General features: G+C 38.0%; 1 protein-coding gene across 5 annotated transcripts in view; it reads right to left on the reverse strand.

Annotated features, from left to right (window-relative positions):
- HTR4 (5-hydroxytryptamine receptor 4) overlaps positions 1–16,993 on the reverse strand; it is a 241,495-nt gene that overhangs the window by 55,908 nt on the left and 168,594 nt on the right. For all 5 annotated transcript variants that reach the window (XM_049874018.1, XM_049874019.1, XM_049874015.1 and 2 more), the window contains one exon: positions 11,188–11,756. In XM_049874018.1, coding sequence (XP_049729975.1) covers positions 11,188–11,756 — 569 coding nt within the window. The remainder of the gene's footprint in view (positions 1–11,187; positions 11,757–16,993) is intronic.

Consider the following 16,993-nt stretch of genomic DNA (forward strand, 5'->3'; position numbering starts at 1 on the left):
AGATTAGGTCTGCTTTGGCTCAAAAAAATGAGGGAAATACTCAATCCAATTGTAACCCCCGAAGTTCAAGGTAAAGGTAATAAAATGGCTTTTAAATGTCAAACAACTTTTAAGCATTTGCAGAAACCTCTAAAGATCCAAAATAAATAAGACCTAAATTATTTCTTCATCCGTGGGTGAAATCTTCTGATTCACGGTGTGAAGACCTTAATTTAAAATTGGAATTCGGGTATATTCAGATTAAAAGTTGTCAATGGTTTTCCAGTGGAAAAAACATCTACTCCATTTATGGAACCTATAAATATTTTAAAAAGTGGTGAAATTTTACGTAGTCTAGTACACACAGTCCAGATGAACAATAGGGCATGATAAAAGCATTCATTCACTTAATAAATATGTTAATTGAATAATGTGCTACACCCTAGAGGAATTTAGGGAACAAGAGAGACACATTACCTGCCTTCACGTACTGATAGTCTGGTGGAAAATACAGATAATAAACAAGTAAATAAAAAAGAAATACAATTATAAATTCCGATAATTGTTGTTTCTAAAGGAAATGCCAAGGGGCAATAAGATGGAATGCTTTTTTTTTTTTTTAACTGTTTTTTTGTGGAAACCCATTCTCTTTGTCTCTTGCTCACTTTCACTTTTTACCTGTCCTTATATTTTCCACCTCTGTTAATTGCATTGACTATGCAAAGACATTCGACTCTGTGGATCATAATAAATTATGAATAACATTGTGAAGAATGAGAATTCCAGACACTTAATTGTGCTCATCAGGAATGAAGAGGTAGTCATTCAAACAAAATAAGGGGATACTGCATGGTTTAAAATCAGGAAAGGTGTGCGTGAGGGATGTGCCCTTTCATCACACTTATTCAATGTGTATGCTGAGCAAATAATCCAAGAGCAAATAATATGAGGGTTGGAGGAAGACACTTTAACAACTGTAATATGCAGATGACACAACCTAGCTTACTGAAAAAGAAGAGGACTTGAAGCACTTACTGATGAAGACCAAAGATTACAGCCTTCAACATGGATTATACCTCAATGTAAAGAAAGCAAAAACCCTCACGACTAGACCAATATGCAACATCACGATAAGTGGAGAAAATACTGAAGCTTTTAAGGATTTCATTTTACTTGGGTCCACAATCAACGCCCACGGAAGAAGCAGTCAAGAAACCAAACGACGCATTGCATTGGGCAAATCTGCTGCAAAAGACCTCTTTAAAGAGTTAAAAAGCAAAGATATCACTTTTTTAGACTAAGGTGGGCCTGACCCAAACCATGACATTTTCAATTGCCTCGCATGCATGCAAAAGCTGGGCAATGAATAAGGAAGACAGAAGAAGTGATGCCTTTGAGTTATGGTGGTGGTGAAGAATATTGAATATGCCATGGACTACCAGAAGAAGGGAAACCCTGGTGGCATAATGGTTAGGAGCTACAGCTGCTAGCCAAAATGTCAGCAGTTTGAATCCGCCAAGGGCTTCTTGGAAACTCTATGGGGCAGCTCTAGTCTGTCCTATAAGGTCGCTATGAGTTGGAATTGACTCGACAGTAATGGGTTTGGTTGGTTTTGGCCACAAGAAGGAACAAATCTGACTTGGCAGAAGTATAGCCAGAATGCTCCTTAGAAGCAAGGATGGCGAGACTTTGTCTCACATACTTAGAACAAGTTATCAGAAGGGACCAGTCCCTGGAGAAGGACATCAGGCTTGGTAAAGTAAATGGTCAACAGAAAAGAAGAAGATCCTCAATCTCAATGAGATGGACTGACACAGTGGCTGCAACAATGGGTTCAAGTATAACGATTGTGAGGATGGAGCAAGACCAGGCAATGTTTCATTCTGTGGTTACACAGGGTCGCTATGAGTGGAACTGACTCAATGGCATTTAACAACAACAACAATTAATCACATATATGAATCTGAAAACGCTAATCTCATGCACGGAGATGTCAATAACATACACGGTACATACATGTATTCTTATGTTTATCATTGACCTTTGGTTGATGAGGTTCTTAATACTGAGTGAAAGGCTATATTGTCTCCTTACAAAGAGAAGGCTCATAGCTCTATAGCAGTGTTGTCTAATAGAACTTGATGGAAAGATAGAAATATTCTATAGTTGTGCTGTCCAATCGGATAGCCACTTGCCACGTGTGGCTACTGAACAGTTGTAATGTGACTAGTGGGTCTGAGAAATGGAATTTTTAGTTTTATTTCATTTTAGTTAATTAAAATTTAAATAGCCCCATGTGGCTAATGGCTACCCTATTGGACAGCCCAGCTCTAGAGGTCTCCAGGTCAATGGGAAACCTGTTTATCAGGGGGGTTGAGGGTGGATGATGGGGGACAGCAGCTAAGAGCCAAGTCAGATATGCAAGAAGCTCTTTGGAAGGTGATTGCAACAGGTTGCAGCCTTTGCTGGAATTGGGTGAATGTCGTAGGTTTGAGTAAGGTCTGAAGTTGAGGAGCCAGAGAAGAGGTCTAGGCATGGTGTGATTATAGAGAAACCAATCTCCAAAGCTAAACTTTGCATGCAATCTCTGCTTGTGTTGTCTAACTTATAAATAGTCTGTTCTTACAACATAATTGTCTCTCCCATGAGGACAGAACTTCGCAGTTAGTGGAGCAATTTCACATCCATTATCTCGTTTGATTTTCACAATGAAATAATGAGATAGGCAGGACAGGGATTATTTACTAAAGAAGCCAAAATTGAAATCCTCAGTGGATTTCATGTAGAGAAAATCTCTGTTCTAAGGTTAGAGTCAGCACCCCTAGTCCCCCCTCTGCCTTGGATCATCTGGGATAATCATCATGGAGACAGGGACCAGACAGTTAAACAGAAGCTCGGCCAGGGGGGCAGGGACAGAAGCATCCCTCATTCATTTGTCCAGTTCCACAATGTTCCAGGCACTTAACTAGGTCTCAGCAGTGAACAACAAGGGTGAAGTCCTGGACATTTATCCAATGGACAAAGAACCCAGAAATCAAATCCAACTAGGGCTTGTTGCCATCACCTTTCAGTTACCTTGTCACCTAGTCATTGTGGTCTAGTCATATGAGGATAAGTAAAGACTGTGGTTGCATTGCGATCCCAGGTGGAGACAGTCAGGTGGCTTGAATCATGACTGAACCAAGGCAAGCTTTCAAAAGGAATTTTCTCCCATACTTCACTAGCTTACATCAGACAAAATATCCTTTAAGAGATTCTGTAAGGACCTAAGAATTGTAATATGTCATAAACCCTGAAGTGCAATCAGTGTCAGCAAGCTTTGAAGCATTCCAATCCATAATAATCCTAGACTGTGGTTCTCAATGTTTAATGTGAATGAGATTCATCTTGGAAAAAAAATCGCTTTCCTAGCCTTGTTCTGATTGAGTCATTGGGGTCCAGGGATCTGCGTTTTTGCTAAGTTTTCAGGTGATTCTAACGTGAGTGGTCTCCTGACCATAGTTTGAGGGAAAAGTGATCGAGAAAAATAAAAATGAGGGCCGAAAAAAAGGGTACATAATTATGTTCTCCAGGCCTCCCCCAATACTGAACGGAGAATAATAGCAGACATTGGAATACTCTTCAAAGCTGCAAAAGGGACATGCGGTGCAGTGAATTAATATGGCCCTTCTAGCCATAGATTTTGAAACTCCTAGCAAATGACTGAGTAGAATATGCAAATGAGGTGCTTGTGGCCCACCAAGGGGATTGGATAGCTTGCTAATAATGTAAATAAGGTGGATGGCACCTTTGTGGCAGAAGAACCACGCAAATAAAGTGTACTGAACCTTAATGAGGGGATTGGTCTGTTTTGCCATTCCGATAGGTTTAAAATGAGCCATCACAGAGTCGGGAAGGCAGCATCTCAACACCACCAAGAAGGAAGAACAACGAGTGGAGCGTGTAGCACTTGCCAGAGCAAAGCAGAGGCCAGGTTGAGGAACCAAGTGGCCAAGGGGCAAGACAGAGGTGTGCCTATGGGCACGGCTGAAAAGAGGCTGTCCTGGTTGAAAAACTATATCCTGATTGTTTCTGAACCTGAATTGTAACCTGTCACTTCCCCAATAGGCCCCATAATTGTGAGTATTGTCAGTGAGTTTTATGTGGCCAGTGCAACAGATTATCAAACCCAGCAGAGAAATAGAGGGTGCCATGGAAGGGCCATGTCAGAATTGGTAAAAAGGACCTCTGCCTCAGAGGAATCAGCCTTGGCCTGTTGATCTTGATTTTCCTTCCCCCTTGTGAAATTACAGGAGGTCAGACGCTGCCCCTGTCATGCCATTTTTACAGGACATATGACTAAAATATTCATAAAGTGTCATCATAAGGAAAAAGACACAGCCTGGTCTTCTCTTGCTCAAGGCAGAATTTGGGCCAGTGAGTAGAAGTCATAGGGATGAATATTTCAACTCAATACAAGGAAGATCTTTTTAAACCAGAGAGCTTTCTAATCTCTGAAGTGGACTCATGAAGTCCTGACTCTTATCATTGCAGGACTTCAAGAAGAGATAGGACAATTGTCATTGGTGGTAACAAGGGAATTGTTGGTTAGGTAGCAATTCCTTCAGCTCCTGTAAAACGTGTACACACCTCCAGTGATACCCACTATACTGTGATTAGTTGCTTATGTGTCTTTCCTCAGACTATGAGCTCAGTGAGACACCAGGTCTCATTCATCTTTATATCTACCAGTGCATATATAGTGTCTGGTACATTAGGTGCTCAGTACATGGTTACTGTGAATCAAATCTCAGAAGTTAATAAATCAGGGCCCAGAATCTGCAAACCTGGACTTCTGATGAGTTTCCTATAACAGCAAAATGTGGATTTTACAGCAATCTCTTCTGCTATCCACAGTGATCCCTCAGCAATATTCCTGGCTCTTTTCCTTCAATAAAGATCTTACACTCTTCTTTTATATATATTTTTTGAGGAACTTTAGCATTATTGCTTCTGAAGATGGCACTGTTTTCCCTAACTCACATTCTAATTAGTTATTTCTAGTATGTAGTAAAGCCATTGATTGTTGAATGCTGATCTTACCTCTGGATTTCCTTGTGAATTGTCTTCTGAGTTCTCACAGTTTGCACTGGTAATGTAAATGATCACATTGTTGATTCATATTTGTAGCTTTGCTCTTTTTCTCCCCAATTTTTATGCTCCATTTTCTTCTTTATGTCTTTTGGGTTTTGCACGTATAATGTTGAAGAGTTAATAAAGCATCCTTGTGCTATTCCTGACTTTATTAGGAATGCCGCCAATGTTTTATCATTAGGTTCTTTCTTTGCTTCTCTACCATTATGTTTGGTACGGGTTTCCAAGAACAGGAAAAGTGCCTACTATGAGATTAAGGGGGATGTCGATGGATGCAGAACACCTAGCTACAGGACCAGGTTAAGGATCTGACAAGGACAAAGATCCTTGGTTCCAAATTTCACTGATTATCAGTTTACACACATAGTGAACCTCTCAGAATCTACTGCCCACATGCTGGCATTATGCCTCTGTTTAATATATGTGTGCATTCAAAATTAAAACTGCCCCAAGAAACATTTATATTACAATAACTCATGTTTGGAAACCATTTTAGAAGGTTATGTAACCTACATATTAAGACAAACTAGTTAATCAGCCAACCAAAGGGTATTTTTACCTCTATATTTTGATCCTGGGATAGACATTTCCAAAAAAGGCTGTTAGAAAACAACCAAACACAACTGCAGACATCTCTGCTACTACACATATATCAGTCAGTACAATTTTAGGGATCAAAGTCCTTGGAGAACCCCTCGAAAAAGCATATTTTATTAAATTGGTTATTCATCTTCTTGTTTAATAATAAAATATTATATACAACAAAGGGCTATAAGGATAGGGCTAAGCTTGGGAAACCTAGTATTCTAAATTATTAAGGCCAGATTAGCCTGTTTCTAATTCAACATGGAAAATTGAAATTCCATGTTGTTATGAACTGGCTCTCCCTATCTCTTTCCTTGGGTTGTAGATTAAAATAAAAAACTCATTGCCATCAAGTCGAATCTGACTTACAGTGACCCTATAGGACAAAGGAGAACTGCCCCATAGGGTTTCCAAGGAACAGCTGATAGATTTGAACTGCCGACCTTTTGGTTAGCAGCCATAGCTCTTAATGACTGCACCACCAGGGCTCCAACCCTCTATATTTTTTAGGGCCTCAGGGAAGATTAATTGTGATTATTTTAATCCTTCATAAGCCTGAGAATAACCATAAAGAAATTTCATCAACTAAAAAACGTATTAATCGTCTGCTCATCTACTTTTTTGGAAGCACTTTGTGAAGGACTATTTGTATATAGAGCAGAAAGTCACAGTTTTCACCCTTAAGGGACATATGGTCTAATAAGAATTTAACAAGGAATTCTACAGTCTAAAGCAGCACTAACACCGTGAAAAATAGTACTATAAACAGGCCACTGCCACCAAGAGGAAATAAAGGACACTGTCCCAACTAAAAAAAAAAAAAAAAAATGTGAAAAGGGTGTGCTATACAAACTGTAAAAGGAAGAGTTTGATATCAATTCTGAGGTGGACATCTTTTAAACTGATTATGTCTTTGAATGACCAATGAGTACCCAGGCAAACCAATAAGAGATTACTAAGAATAGGCCCATTTGAATGAACCTTGTTTCTTTCTTAGAAAAGAGATTGAAAATGCCTGGATTTGAACAAGTAACTGGTCTGCCATGACTTGGGTGTAGACAAAATAGAGAAACATGAGCAGGAAGGTACTAGAGTTGGTAGCTTTATAACTGACTCACCAACTGTATCCAAATGGTTAAGATCAGCATGGGAGGTGGTAATCCTAACTCTGGCTTTTCCTGGGCTAGACAAGACTGTGTCCTGGGGTCAGAAAGCCTTAGATTTGAATTTTGGCTTCATTATTTACTACTGGTGTGCTTCTATGCAAATGACTTATCCTCTCTAAACCTCAGTTTTCTCATCTTTAAAGTGATGCTAACAATAATACCTACCTCATTGGGGTGTTGTAATAATTAAATGCTATGATACATGCACAGTGCTTAAATATAATAATGGGCACACTCTTGTCTGGAATGATGTTAGGTATCATGACCACTATTAGTAATAACACGGCAGTAGCTGTCTGGTGACTGTCCAGTACCTTTTTAATGGATGCCTTGGATAAAGATAATAAAGGCACACTTATCAAGTTCCAAATTTTACACACACAGCTATAAATTTACTCCAGTATCATCCTACACTTTCGTGATTCATATTTTGCTCCTATGATTGGATTTTACTTTTATTCCTATTTAACTCCATTTTTATTTCAATATTATTCAGTTGTTTCTTCTTTTTAAAATCTGCCCTCTAATATGTTAGTTCTCCCTGAGAAACACACGGAGATGTCTGGATTTAGTAACATGGTCAATGATGGCTTCATTTATAGAGATGGAGAAGACTGAGGAAATTTGTGGGGGGTGAGGGGATGTGGAGAAATAAGAATTCTGTTTTGAGCACATTAACTTTGAGTTTTCCTAAGAGACACCCATATGGGGTTGTCAAGGAAGCAAATGAGATCTTCTGGTCTGGACCTCAGAGGAGAGCTATGATCTGGAGATACTAATTTGAGAGAGAGCTGACAACATGTCGATGATATTTACAGCTATGGATTTTGAAATCATATATAAGAGAGTGTTGTTTGAGAAGAGTATCAAGAACCAAACCCTGAAGAACTTCAACATTTAGAGACCAGACAGGGGTGTAAGGACTGATAAAAGAAACAGAGAAAAGGTTGTGGGGTGGGGGGTGGAGGGAGTAGAAGAAAAACCAGGAAAGCAGGTATTTTGAAAAATCAGTGTGGAAAGTATTTCATGAAGGAAGGTGGACCAACTGTGAGAAGTCACATGAGAATACTGTTTTCAACATTTGAACATTTGACACTTATACATGACAAAAGCTAACTAGAGTTAGAAAAGCAAGTAGAAAATGGGGAGATGTATTTGCAAATTATATAACAAAGGCTTAATAGTCAGAATATGGTAAAGAACACCAAGAAACTAATAAGAAATACAACATTGATATAAAAAAGGCCAAATATATGAAGGTAAGAATGAATATAGTCAATAACTAACCTCCCAAATTATCTGGGAAATGCAAATTATGTGAAAGCATTTTTTCAAAAAAGCAAAATAATAAAAGATTGATAATATTCAGTGTTTCTGAGAGTAAGGAATACAGGATACTCTCACACTCAACCGAGGGGAATGCAAATTGCTACAGTGTTGTAGGCAGTCAATTTTATGGTATACATCAAAATTTTAAATGGATATAAATATCAGTACAGCATCTCACTTATGGTAGCTATCTGCAAAAAAAAAACACTGGCACATACACCAAGAAATGTGTGCAAAAGCACTAGAAACAGTACAATTTGTAATAGCAAAAAATGAGAAACACCTACATTCCCACTAGTGGGAAATAATTAAATAAAATTCAACATGTATTTTTAGCACAGAAGACTGTGGGGAAGTTAAAAAAAAAATGAGTTAGATCTGTATGTACTGAAGTGGAATATCTCCAAAATGTGCTGCTAAAAGATAAAATCAAGGTGCAGAAAAATGCATATGAATGTTTCCATTTATGTAAAATAAAGGAAAAAAAAACTATAATTTTGTGCATTCTTATGAATGTTTGTAAACACATCGAAAAGGTCACCTGATTAATGTTAATTGTTGTCTCTGGGGATAGGAATAGGATTACAGGACGAAGGCTGATTTTACCTTTTATCATTTAGTTTTACATTTCTTAAACTCATCTAGATTTGTTAATGCCTTACTTGTGTGATTTTTCAGGAAAATTGAAAAGTTTTCTTAAGTCGAGTTAAGTTATAACCTAACTGATCTGGAAAATTAATTTTAGGATCCATTAATTAATTCATAAAATAAGTTCTTACTGTATATTAGGAATGTTGTATTTGGTACACTAAACCAAAACCAAACCCAGTGCCGTCAAGTCGATTCCAACTCATAGCAACCCTATAGGACAGAGTAGAACTGCCCCATAGAGTTTCCAAGGAGCGCCTGGCGGATTCAAACTGCAGACCCTTTGGTTAGCAGCCATAGCATTTGGTACACAGCAGTGAATAAAACAGGCAGGGTCCCTGTCTTTGTAAGCCTTATCCTCTAGTGGATTCAGGTTTCAATTAGTCTTCTCTGTGTAATGACTGACCCCTACTTTTATAAGCTTCTCCATCCTCATAGAAAAATACCTAAGACTAACTTCTTGTACTTTTCGAGATTCCATGAAGTAATGTAAGGAATATAATACGGAGAGTATGCCTATAAGCCATCTCTAAACTGCTCTCTCAATGCTTTACAATCACGCTGAGAATTTTCAAAAGCAGTAGGGGTAAAATAGTACACCATGAGTAAAGAAAAATTTCTTGGGTTGCATTAGAAATCCCCAAACCCTTTCTATGATTATTTCTGTGGGGAAAGGCCACTAAGTTCTAACCAACTGACTTAACAAATACACTGCTGGAGCATACACTGTTTGTAAGTTGTCGACAGCCTGTACTTAGGCAACTGCTAGCTTAAATAGCTAAAAACTATCTGGCGCCCACACAGAAGTTCTTGTACATACTCTTTACTTTATGGTTGGATTCCTTCTATGACACTCGCTAAGGCATAATAATTAAGAGAGAATGTCAACCTTTAGGAGTATCTTTTGAGGTCCTTCCAACAGCAGGAATCTCGACACCTTACTAGGCTTTAGCTACAAGTCTGCCCACACTGGTAAGCAGAATATTGAATTCATGCTTCTGAGCAGCCTCTGAGCCACAGCATTTATATTTCATAGCAATTCCTGTTTTCTCTTCTTTTCTTACATATGCAAATGAAAAGTCCCCAATTTTCAGCTGCAAGAACAGCTGAATACTGTCATCACCAGAAAAATTAAAGGCTTATCTCAAAGAGGGAACTGCTGTTTGGAAATTCCTGTGCATCCCAGGGCAGAGAAAAAAAAAAATATCATTAACAATTCACCTTTGTTACAGGATGAATTTACTCGTCTCATAAAGCTTTTCACTGCTGAGAGTAACTCTAGCCCAGGGTGGCCAGAAAATTCTCAGGATTTGGAAAGAGGCATTATTATGACTAGTCTCTCAGCATTCAATTCCAAAGTCACTACCACGTCCATCAAACCTATGTGACCTTGGTTAAGTCAATTGATCTTTCCATGCTCTTTCGCATTTCCATTTCTTTCCTCATGCTGCACTTCCAGACAAGAATGGCTTTCCTGGTATCTTTGCTATGTCTCACATTCTTATAAAATGCTCTTCTGTGATTCCCCTAAGCCAAATCAGCTTGTTTCCTACTCATAATTCCATTCTAGATGGCCCATACCTCTATTATGTCATTTGTCATATGGCATTACTATTAACTATTGTTCTATTTTTATTAGTTTATCATGTTATTTTATGACCATCTTAGGATATCAGGCTGTATGTTATTACTACGAATCCTATTAATACTAATAATTTTATTAATAGTATTATGAGTGCTTACAACATGTCAGGCCCTAATATAAATATATTATTTCTAATTGTCACAAAAATCCTATGAGATGGGTATTATTGTTATCACCATTTTTTACCATTGAGGAGAGTGCAACCAAAAGAGATTATGAAAATTATACTGATGATTAGTAGGGGCAATGAGAGTCAAAATAAAATCTATTTTACTTTAAAGCCAGTGCTTTTAACCACTACTCTAAAAGATAGCTTTCAGTAATAATAGATAACATTTACTAAGTGCGTATTAGGTGCTCCGCATACACTAGTTAATTTGATCCTCACGAAAGCTCTGTGGTATAGATGTAGTGGTTATGATCTCAATTTAAAAATAAAATAAAATTAAGGTTCCGAATGGTTAAGTGATTTGCTCAAAGTAACAGGACTGTGGAGACTGGATTTGAATGCAGATGGCTTCCCTCCAGAGCCTGAACCTTTCCTCACTAAACTAGTCTATAACCAGATAATAGAATCTTCTTTAATCTTTGTAAACACTGCACAGGTTTTCAGGAATGACCCCTCTGGAAACAGGAAACTGGGGAATTACCCCTTTTGAGCAATGTAAATCAACAAAATTCGTCAACCCCCTAAGGACTCACCTTAGCACATGTGTGGATCCGTTAATGGTTGTGGTTGAACAGGGGGCAGTCTGGCCCAGAATGGAAGGTCTTCGGTAGCGTTCATCATCACAACAGAGGATGATGAGGAAGGCACGTCTAAAAGACTTATTCAAGAAGGCGTAGAGAAAGGGGTTCAACCCGGAGTTGATATAGCCGAGCCAGAGGAAAGCAGTCCATACCTCCCCGGGGACAGTGTAGTCTACGAAAGGATCCACAATATTGGTGACAAAAAACGGAGCCCAGCAAAGACAGAAGCAACCCATGATGATGCACAGGGTCTTGGCTGCTTTGGTCTCTGTCCTCATGCGATGTGTGCTGTGCTGGTCTGCTGGCTGAGGTCTGCCCTCTGATGGGGCTCCTGCCCGTTGCAACATCTGGATCTGGTGGGCATGCTCCTTAGCTGTGACATAGATGCGATAATAGGCCAGCACCATGAGGAAGAACGGGATGTAGAAGGCCACCACAGAGCAGGTGATGGCATAGGGCTTGTTGACCATGAAGATACAGTATGTAGCATTAGAGTTCTGGTTGAACTTTCTTTTCTCTATCTGAAAGTTGGAGGGGAAGGAAAAGGGAGGGAGGAAGGGAAGGAGAAAGTGAAGTAACAGTGGAGAATGAGTTAAGAAAAAAAAGGATGAAAAAGAAGAGAAAGGATTATGAGATAGGAAGAAGGGGAAGGGAACAAGAAAGAAAAGGAAAGGAAGAATAAAAGGAAGAAGAGCAAAGGAAAAGGAAAGAAGAAAGTTTATCACCACAGCTTTGTTTATGTCTTATAAACCTAAAACATATAGAACCTTGATGGTAGAAAGAGACACATGATCACATCTCAGGGTGCAGTGGCTTTGTCTATAAAAGAGGGGTGAAAGCTCCAGGAAAGAACAGAGGCAAAATGGGGACAAAATCATTCCTCATTCTACCTACCCAACTGGTAGTAGAAGTTTGCTTCTCTTCTCCCTCCCATGTCTGCTTGCACACAATATACAAGGGTCTCTTAACAGGGTGTCTATAGACTAGTAACATCAGAATCACATGGGGTGCTTATTATAAGTGCAGATTCCTGTACCACCCCCACAGCCCTACTGGGCCTAAGTTTCTGGGGGACTGGGGGTCAGATATCTTCATTTTTAACAAGTTATTATTTTTTTTAAATAAATAATTCTAAAGCAAATCAACATTTGAGAACCACTGCTATTTGCCAGATTAAACCTAGCTTTTTGGGAGATATCATGGGGGCACTTTCCTGCTTACTCCGTGCTCTACTGAAGGCTGTTCTCATTTTGGTAGCACAACATTCAAAGTGTCATTATAGAATGACAGCCAAGAGGGGCCTTAAAGTTAGGGAGAAAGAAAGGGTAGATATTTTGGAATCATGGGAGAAAAGATCATATAGATTGGGCAGGGCAAGATCATGAAGGGCCTTAGAATCCAACCAGAAGAGCCGGGACCTAGGTAATACTTCCTGCCCCAACTAACTCTCCTCCCATTCTCTCCTGAAGTCACTCTATGTAGGTGTTCATCCCAATCACTCCATTGAAACTGCTCGGGTTAAGAGATCAATGACTGTCACGTTGCTACATCCAGCCCTCATTTTAAATGATCTATCTGTGCTTTTTGACATACTTCTTCAGCAGGTAAATATTTTATTGAAATAAAATACATGTAAAGCACATACATATTAAATGTACAGATGAATAAATTATTACAAAGTAAATACACCTGTGCAACCATTTCTCAAATCATGTTATAGAATATTACCAGCATTCCAGAAAACTCACAAATGCCCCCTCCCAGTCATCATTACTCCCAAAGGTAGCCACTGACCTTTGTCACCATAGATTAATGCTGTTTTCCAACTTAATATCAACGGAATAATAAAGCAATACTCTTTGTATCTTACTTCTTTCATTCAATTTTTATCTGTGAGGTTCATTTGTATTATTGCATGTACTAGTAATTTATTCCTTTCAGTTGCAGTATAATATTGCATTGTAGGATTAAACTACAGTTATCCATTCCACTATTGATGGGCATTTGGGTTGTTTTTAGTTTTCAGCTATTTTGAATACAACTATTAATAATATTCTTGTAAAAATATTTTTTTTGGCATCTGTGTTGTATATATTTTCATTTTTTTTAGGCATACTCTTAGGAATGAAATTGCTGTGTCAAAGGGTAAGCACATACTCAGGAGTCCCTGGGTGGTGCAAACAGTTAACATGCTCATCTATGAAATGAGAGGGTAGAGATTCTAGTCCACTCTCTTCCGCCCTTACTGCTTTTTTTTGGCATGATCAATTATTTAGTATTACCACCTTATTTCTCCCTCTATTAGCTCATTAACTATACATTCTTTTATTATTCTTTATTTCAGAGACAACTTATTACAGTGTATTTTATATTAATAAGTTTACCATTTCTTAGGCAAGGTAAGGATATTTAACACTTTAGCTCCCATTACCTACTCCTGCCTTTTATGCTGTTTTTTTTTTATGTATTTTAATTCTACATATATTTTAAAACACACAAGATATTATTATTGTTGTTGTTTTAAGTGTTGTTGTTAGGTGTCATCAGGTCAGTTCCAACTCATAGCGACCCTACGTACAACAGAATGAAAAGCTGCCAGGTCCTATACCATCTCACAATCATTATGTTTGAGCCCATTGTTGAAGCCACTGTGTCACTCCATCTCATTGAGGGTCTTCCTCTTTTTTGCTGACCCTCTACTTTACCAAGCGTGATGTCTTTCTCCAGGAACTGGTCCCTCCTGATAACATGTCCAAAATTTGTGATACGAATTCTTGCCATTCTTGCATCTAAGGAGCACTCTGGCTGTACTTCTTCCAAGCCAGATTTGTTCCTTCTTTTGGTAGTCCATGGTATATCCAATATTCTTTGCCAACACCATAATCCAAAGGCATTAATTCTTCTTCTGTCTTCTTTAGTCATTGTCCAGCTTTTGCATGCATATGAGGCAATTGAAAATACCATGGGTTGGGTCAGGCGCACCTTACTCCTCAAAGTAACATCTTTGCTTTTTAACTCTTTAAAGAAGTTTTTTAAAGCAAATTTGCCCAATGCAATACCTTGTTTGGTTTCTTGACTGGTGCTTACATGGGCATTGATTATGGATCCAAGTCAAATGAAATCCTTGACAAGTTCAATCTTTTCCCCATTTATCTTGATGTTGCTTATTGGTCCACTTGTGAGAATTTTGTTTTCTTAATGTTGAAGTGTAAGCCATACTGAAGGCTGTAGTCATTGACCTTCATCACTAAGTGTTTCAAGTCCTCTTTGATTTCAGCAAGGAAGGTTGTATTATCTGTATATCGCAGATTGTTAAGTCTTCCTCCAATTCTGATGCTGCGTTCTTCTTCATACAGCTCAGTTCCTTGGCTTATTTCCTTGGTATACGGACTGAATAAATATGGTGAAAGGACACAACCCTGACACATACCTTTCTTGATTTTAAACATGAAGTATCCTTTGTTCTATTCGAACAATTGCTTCTTGGTCTATGTGTAGGTTCCACACGAGCACAATTAAGTGTTCTGGAATTCCCATTCTTTGTAATGTTATCCATAATTTGTTATGATCCACGGAATCGAATGTCTTTGCATAGTCAATAAAACACAGGTAAACACCTTTCTGGTATTCTCTGCTTTCAGCCAAGATCCATCAGCAATGATATCCCTCATTCCACGTCCTCTTCTGAATCTGGCTTGAATTTCTGGTTACTTCCTGTCAATGTACTGCTGTAACTATTTTTGAATTGTCTTAAGCAAAATTTGACTTGTGTGTGATATTAAAGATATTGTTTGATAATTTCCGTATTCTGTTGGATCATCTTTTTTAGAATGAGCACGTATAAAGATCTTTTCCAGCCAGTTGGCCAAGTAGCTGTCTTCCAAATTTCTTGGCATAGACAAGTGAGCACCTCAGCATTGCATCCATTTGTCGAAACAAAGAAATTGATATTCTGTCAATTCCTAAAGCCTTGCTTTTTGCCAATGCCTTCAGTGCAGCTTGGAATTCTTCCTTCAATACCATTGGTTCTTGATTATATGGTATCTCTTGAAATGGCTGAATGTTGACCAATTCTTTTTTTTTACAGTGACTCTGTATTCCTTCCATCTGCTTTTGATACTTCCTGTGTCACTCAATATTTTGCCCATAGAATCTTCCAATATTTCAACTTGAGGCTTGAATTTTTTCCAATTCTTTCAGCTTAAGAAATGCTGAGCATGTTCTTCCCTATTGGTTTTCTAACTCCAGGTCTTTGCACATTTCATTTTAATACTTTACTTTGTCTTCTCAAGCTGCCCTTTGAAATACTCTGTTCAGCTGTTTTACTTCATCATTTCTTCTGCTCTCTTTAGCTACCCTATGTTAAAAAACAAATTTCAGAGTGTCTTCTGACATTCATTTTGATTTTTCTTTCTTGTCATTTTAATGACCTTTTGCTTTCTTCATGTATAATGTCCTTGATGTCATCCCACAACTGATCTGGCTTTAGGTCATTAGTATTCAAAGTGTCAAATCTACTGTTGAAGTGATCTCTTAAATTCAGGTGGGATGTACTGAAGGTTGTACTTTGGCTCTCATGGATTTGCTTTAATTTTGTTCAGCTTTTATGTAGTCAAATTATTTTATATTTACTCACATATTTATCATTTCTCTACATTCTTCCCTGCAGTTTGATGTATCCATCTGGGATCATTTTCTTTTCACTTGAAAATTTTTCCTTAAAATCACTTTTAGGTCAAGCCCACTACTGACAAATTCTCTCAGTTTTTTGTTTGTCTTAAAATGTCTTTAGTTCATCTTTATTTTAACGAATACTTTAATTGGTTATAGAATTCTAAATTTAAACTATTTTCTCTAATCTTTTTAAAAATGTTATTCTGTTGTATTGCTTCCATTTCTCTTGCAGAGTCAGCAGAATCTTAATTTTTCCTGTTGAGTATAATTTTTTTAAAAAATTATTTATTTCATTGTTGAGCATATACACACCAAAGCATACACCAATTCAATGTTTTCTACATGAACAGTTCAGTGACACTGGTAACATTCTTCAAGTTGTACAAGCACTCTCACTCCCTTTTTCTGAGTTGTTCCTCCCTCATTAACATAAATTCACTGCCCCCGAAGGTTTCTATCTAATCCTTTGAGTTGCTGTTGTCACTTTGATCCCATATATATCGTTCTGAAAAAAGCACAATGTTTAAGGCAGATGTTTTTTACTAGTTAAGTTAAACTATTGTTTGGTTTAGGAAGACTCCAGGGGATATTGGTTTAAGGTTTAAAGATTATCTCAGGGCCATAGTTTCAGAGGTTCATTCAGCTTCCTTGACTCCAGAAAGTCTGCAGACCATGAGGATTTGAAGGTCTGGTCTGCATTTTCCCCCCTTTTGATCAGGATTCTTCTATAAAATCTTTGATCAAAATATTGAGTAATGGTAGTTGGGCACCATCCAGTTCTTCTGGTCTCACGGCAAAGAAGGCAGTTGTTTATGGAGGCATCTCTAGTTGCTTTTGAGATTTTTGTATTTGTCTTTATTCTTCAACAGTTTTATTATGAATTGCCTAGGGCAATTCTATTTTATTTAACCTGCTGAGGTTGCACAGAGCTTCTTGAGTCTGTGTCTGTTGGCTTTCATCTGTCTTTTTTAAAAAAATTGTTGGCCACTATTTCTTCAAATATGACTTTTGCCCCATTATCTTTCTCTTCTCTGGGACTGCAACTGTATCAGCATTAGAATTTTTGTCTATGCTCTACATCTGT

Source organism: Elephas maximus, chromosome 2, assembly GCF_024166365.1.
Source record: "Elephas maximus indicus isolate mEleMax1 chromosome 2, mEleMax1 primary haplotype, whole genome shotgun sequence".
In the NCBI taxonomy this organism is placed as follows: domain Eukaryota; kingdom Metazoa; phylum Chordata; class Mammalia; order Proboscidea; family Elephantidae; genus Elephas; species Elephas maximus.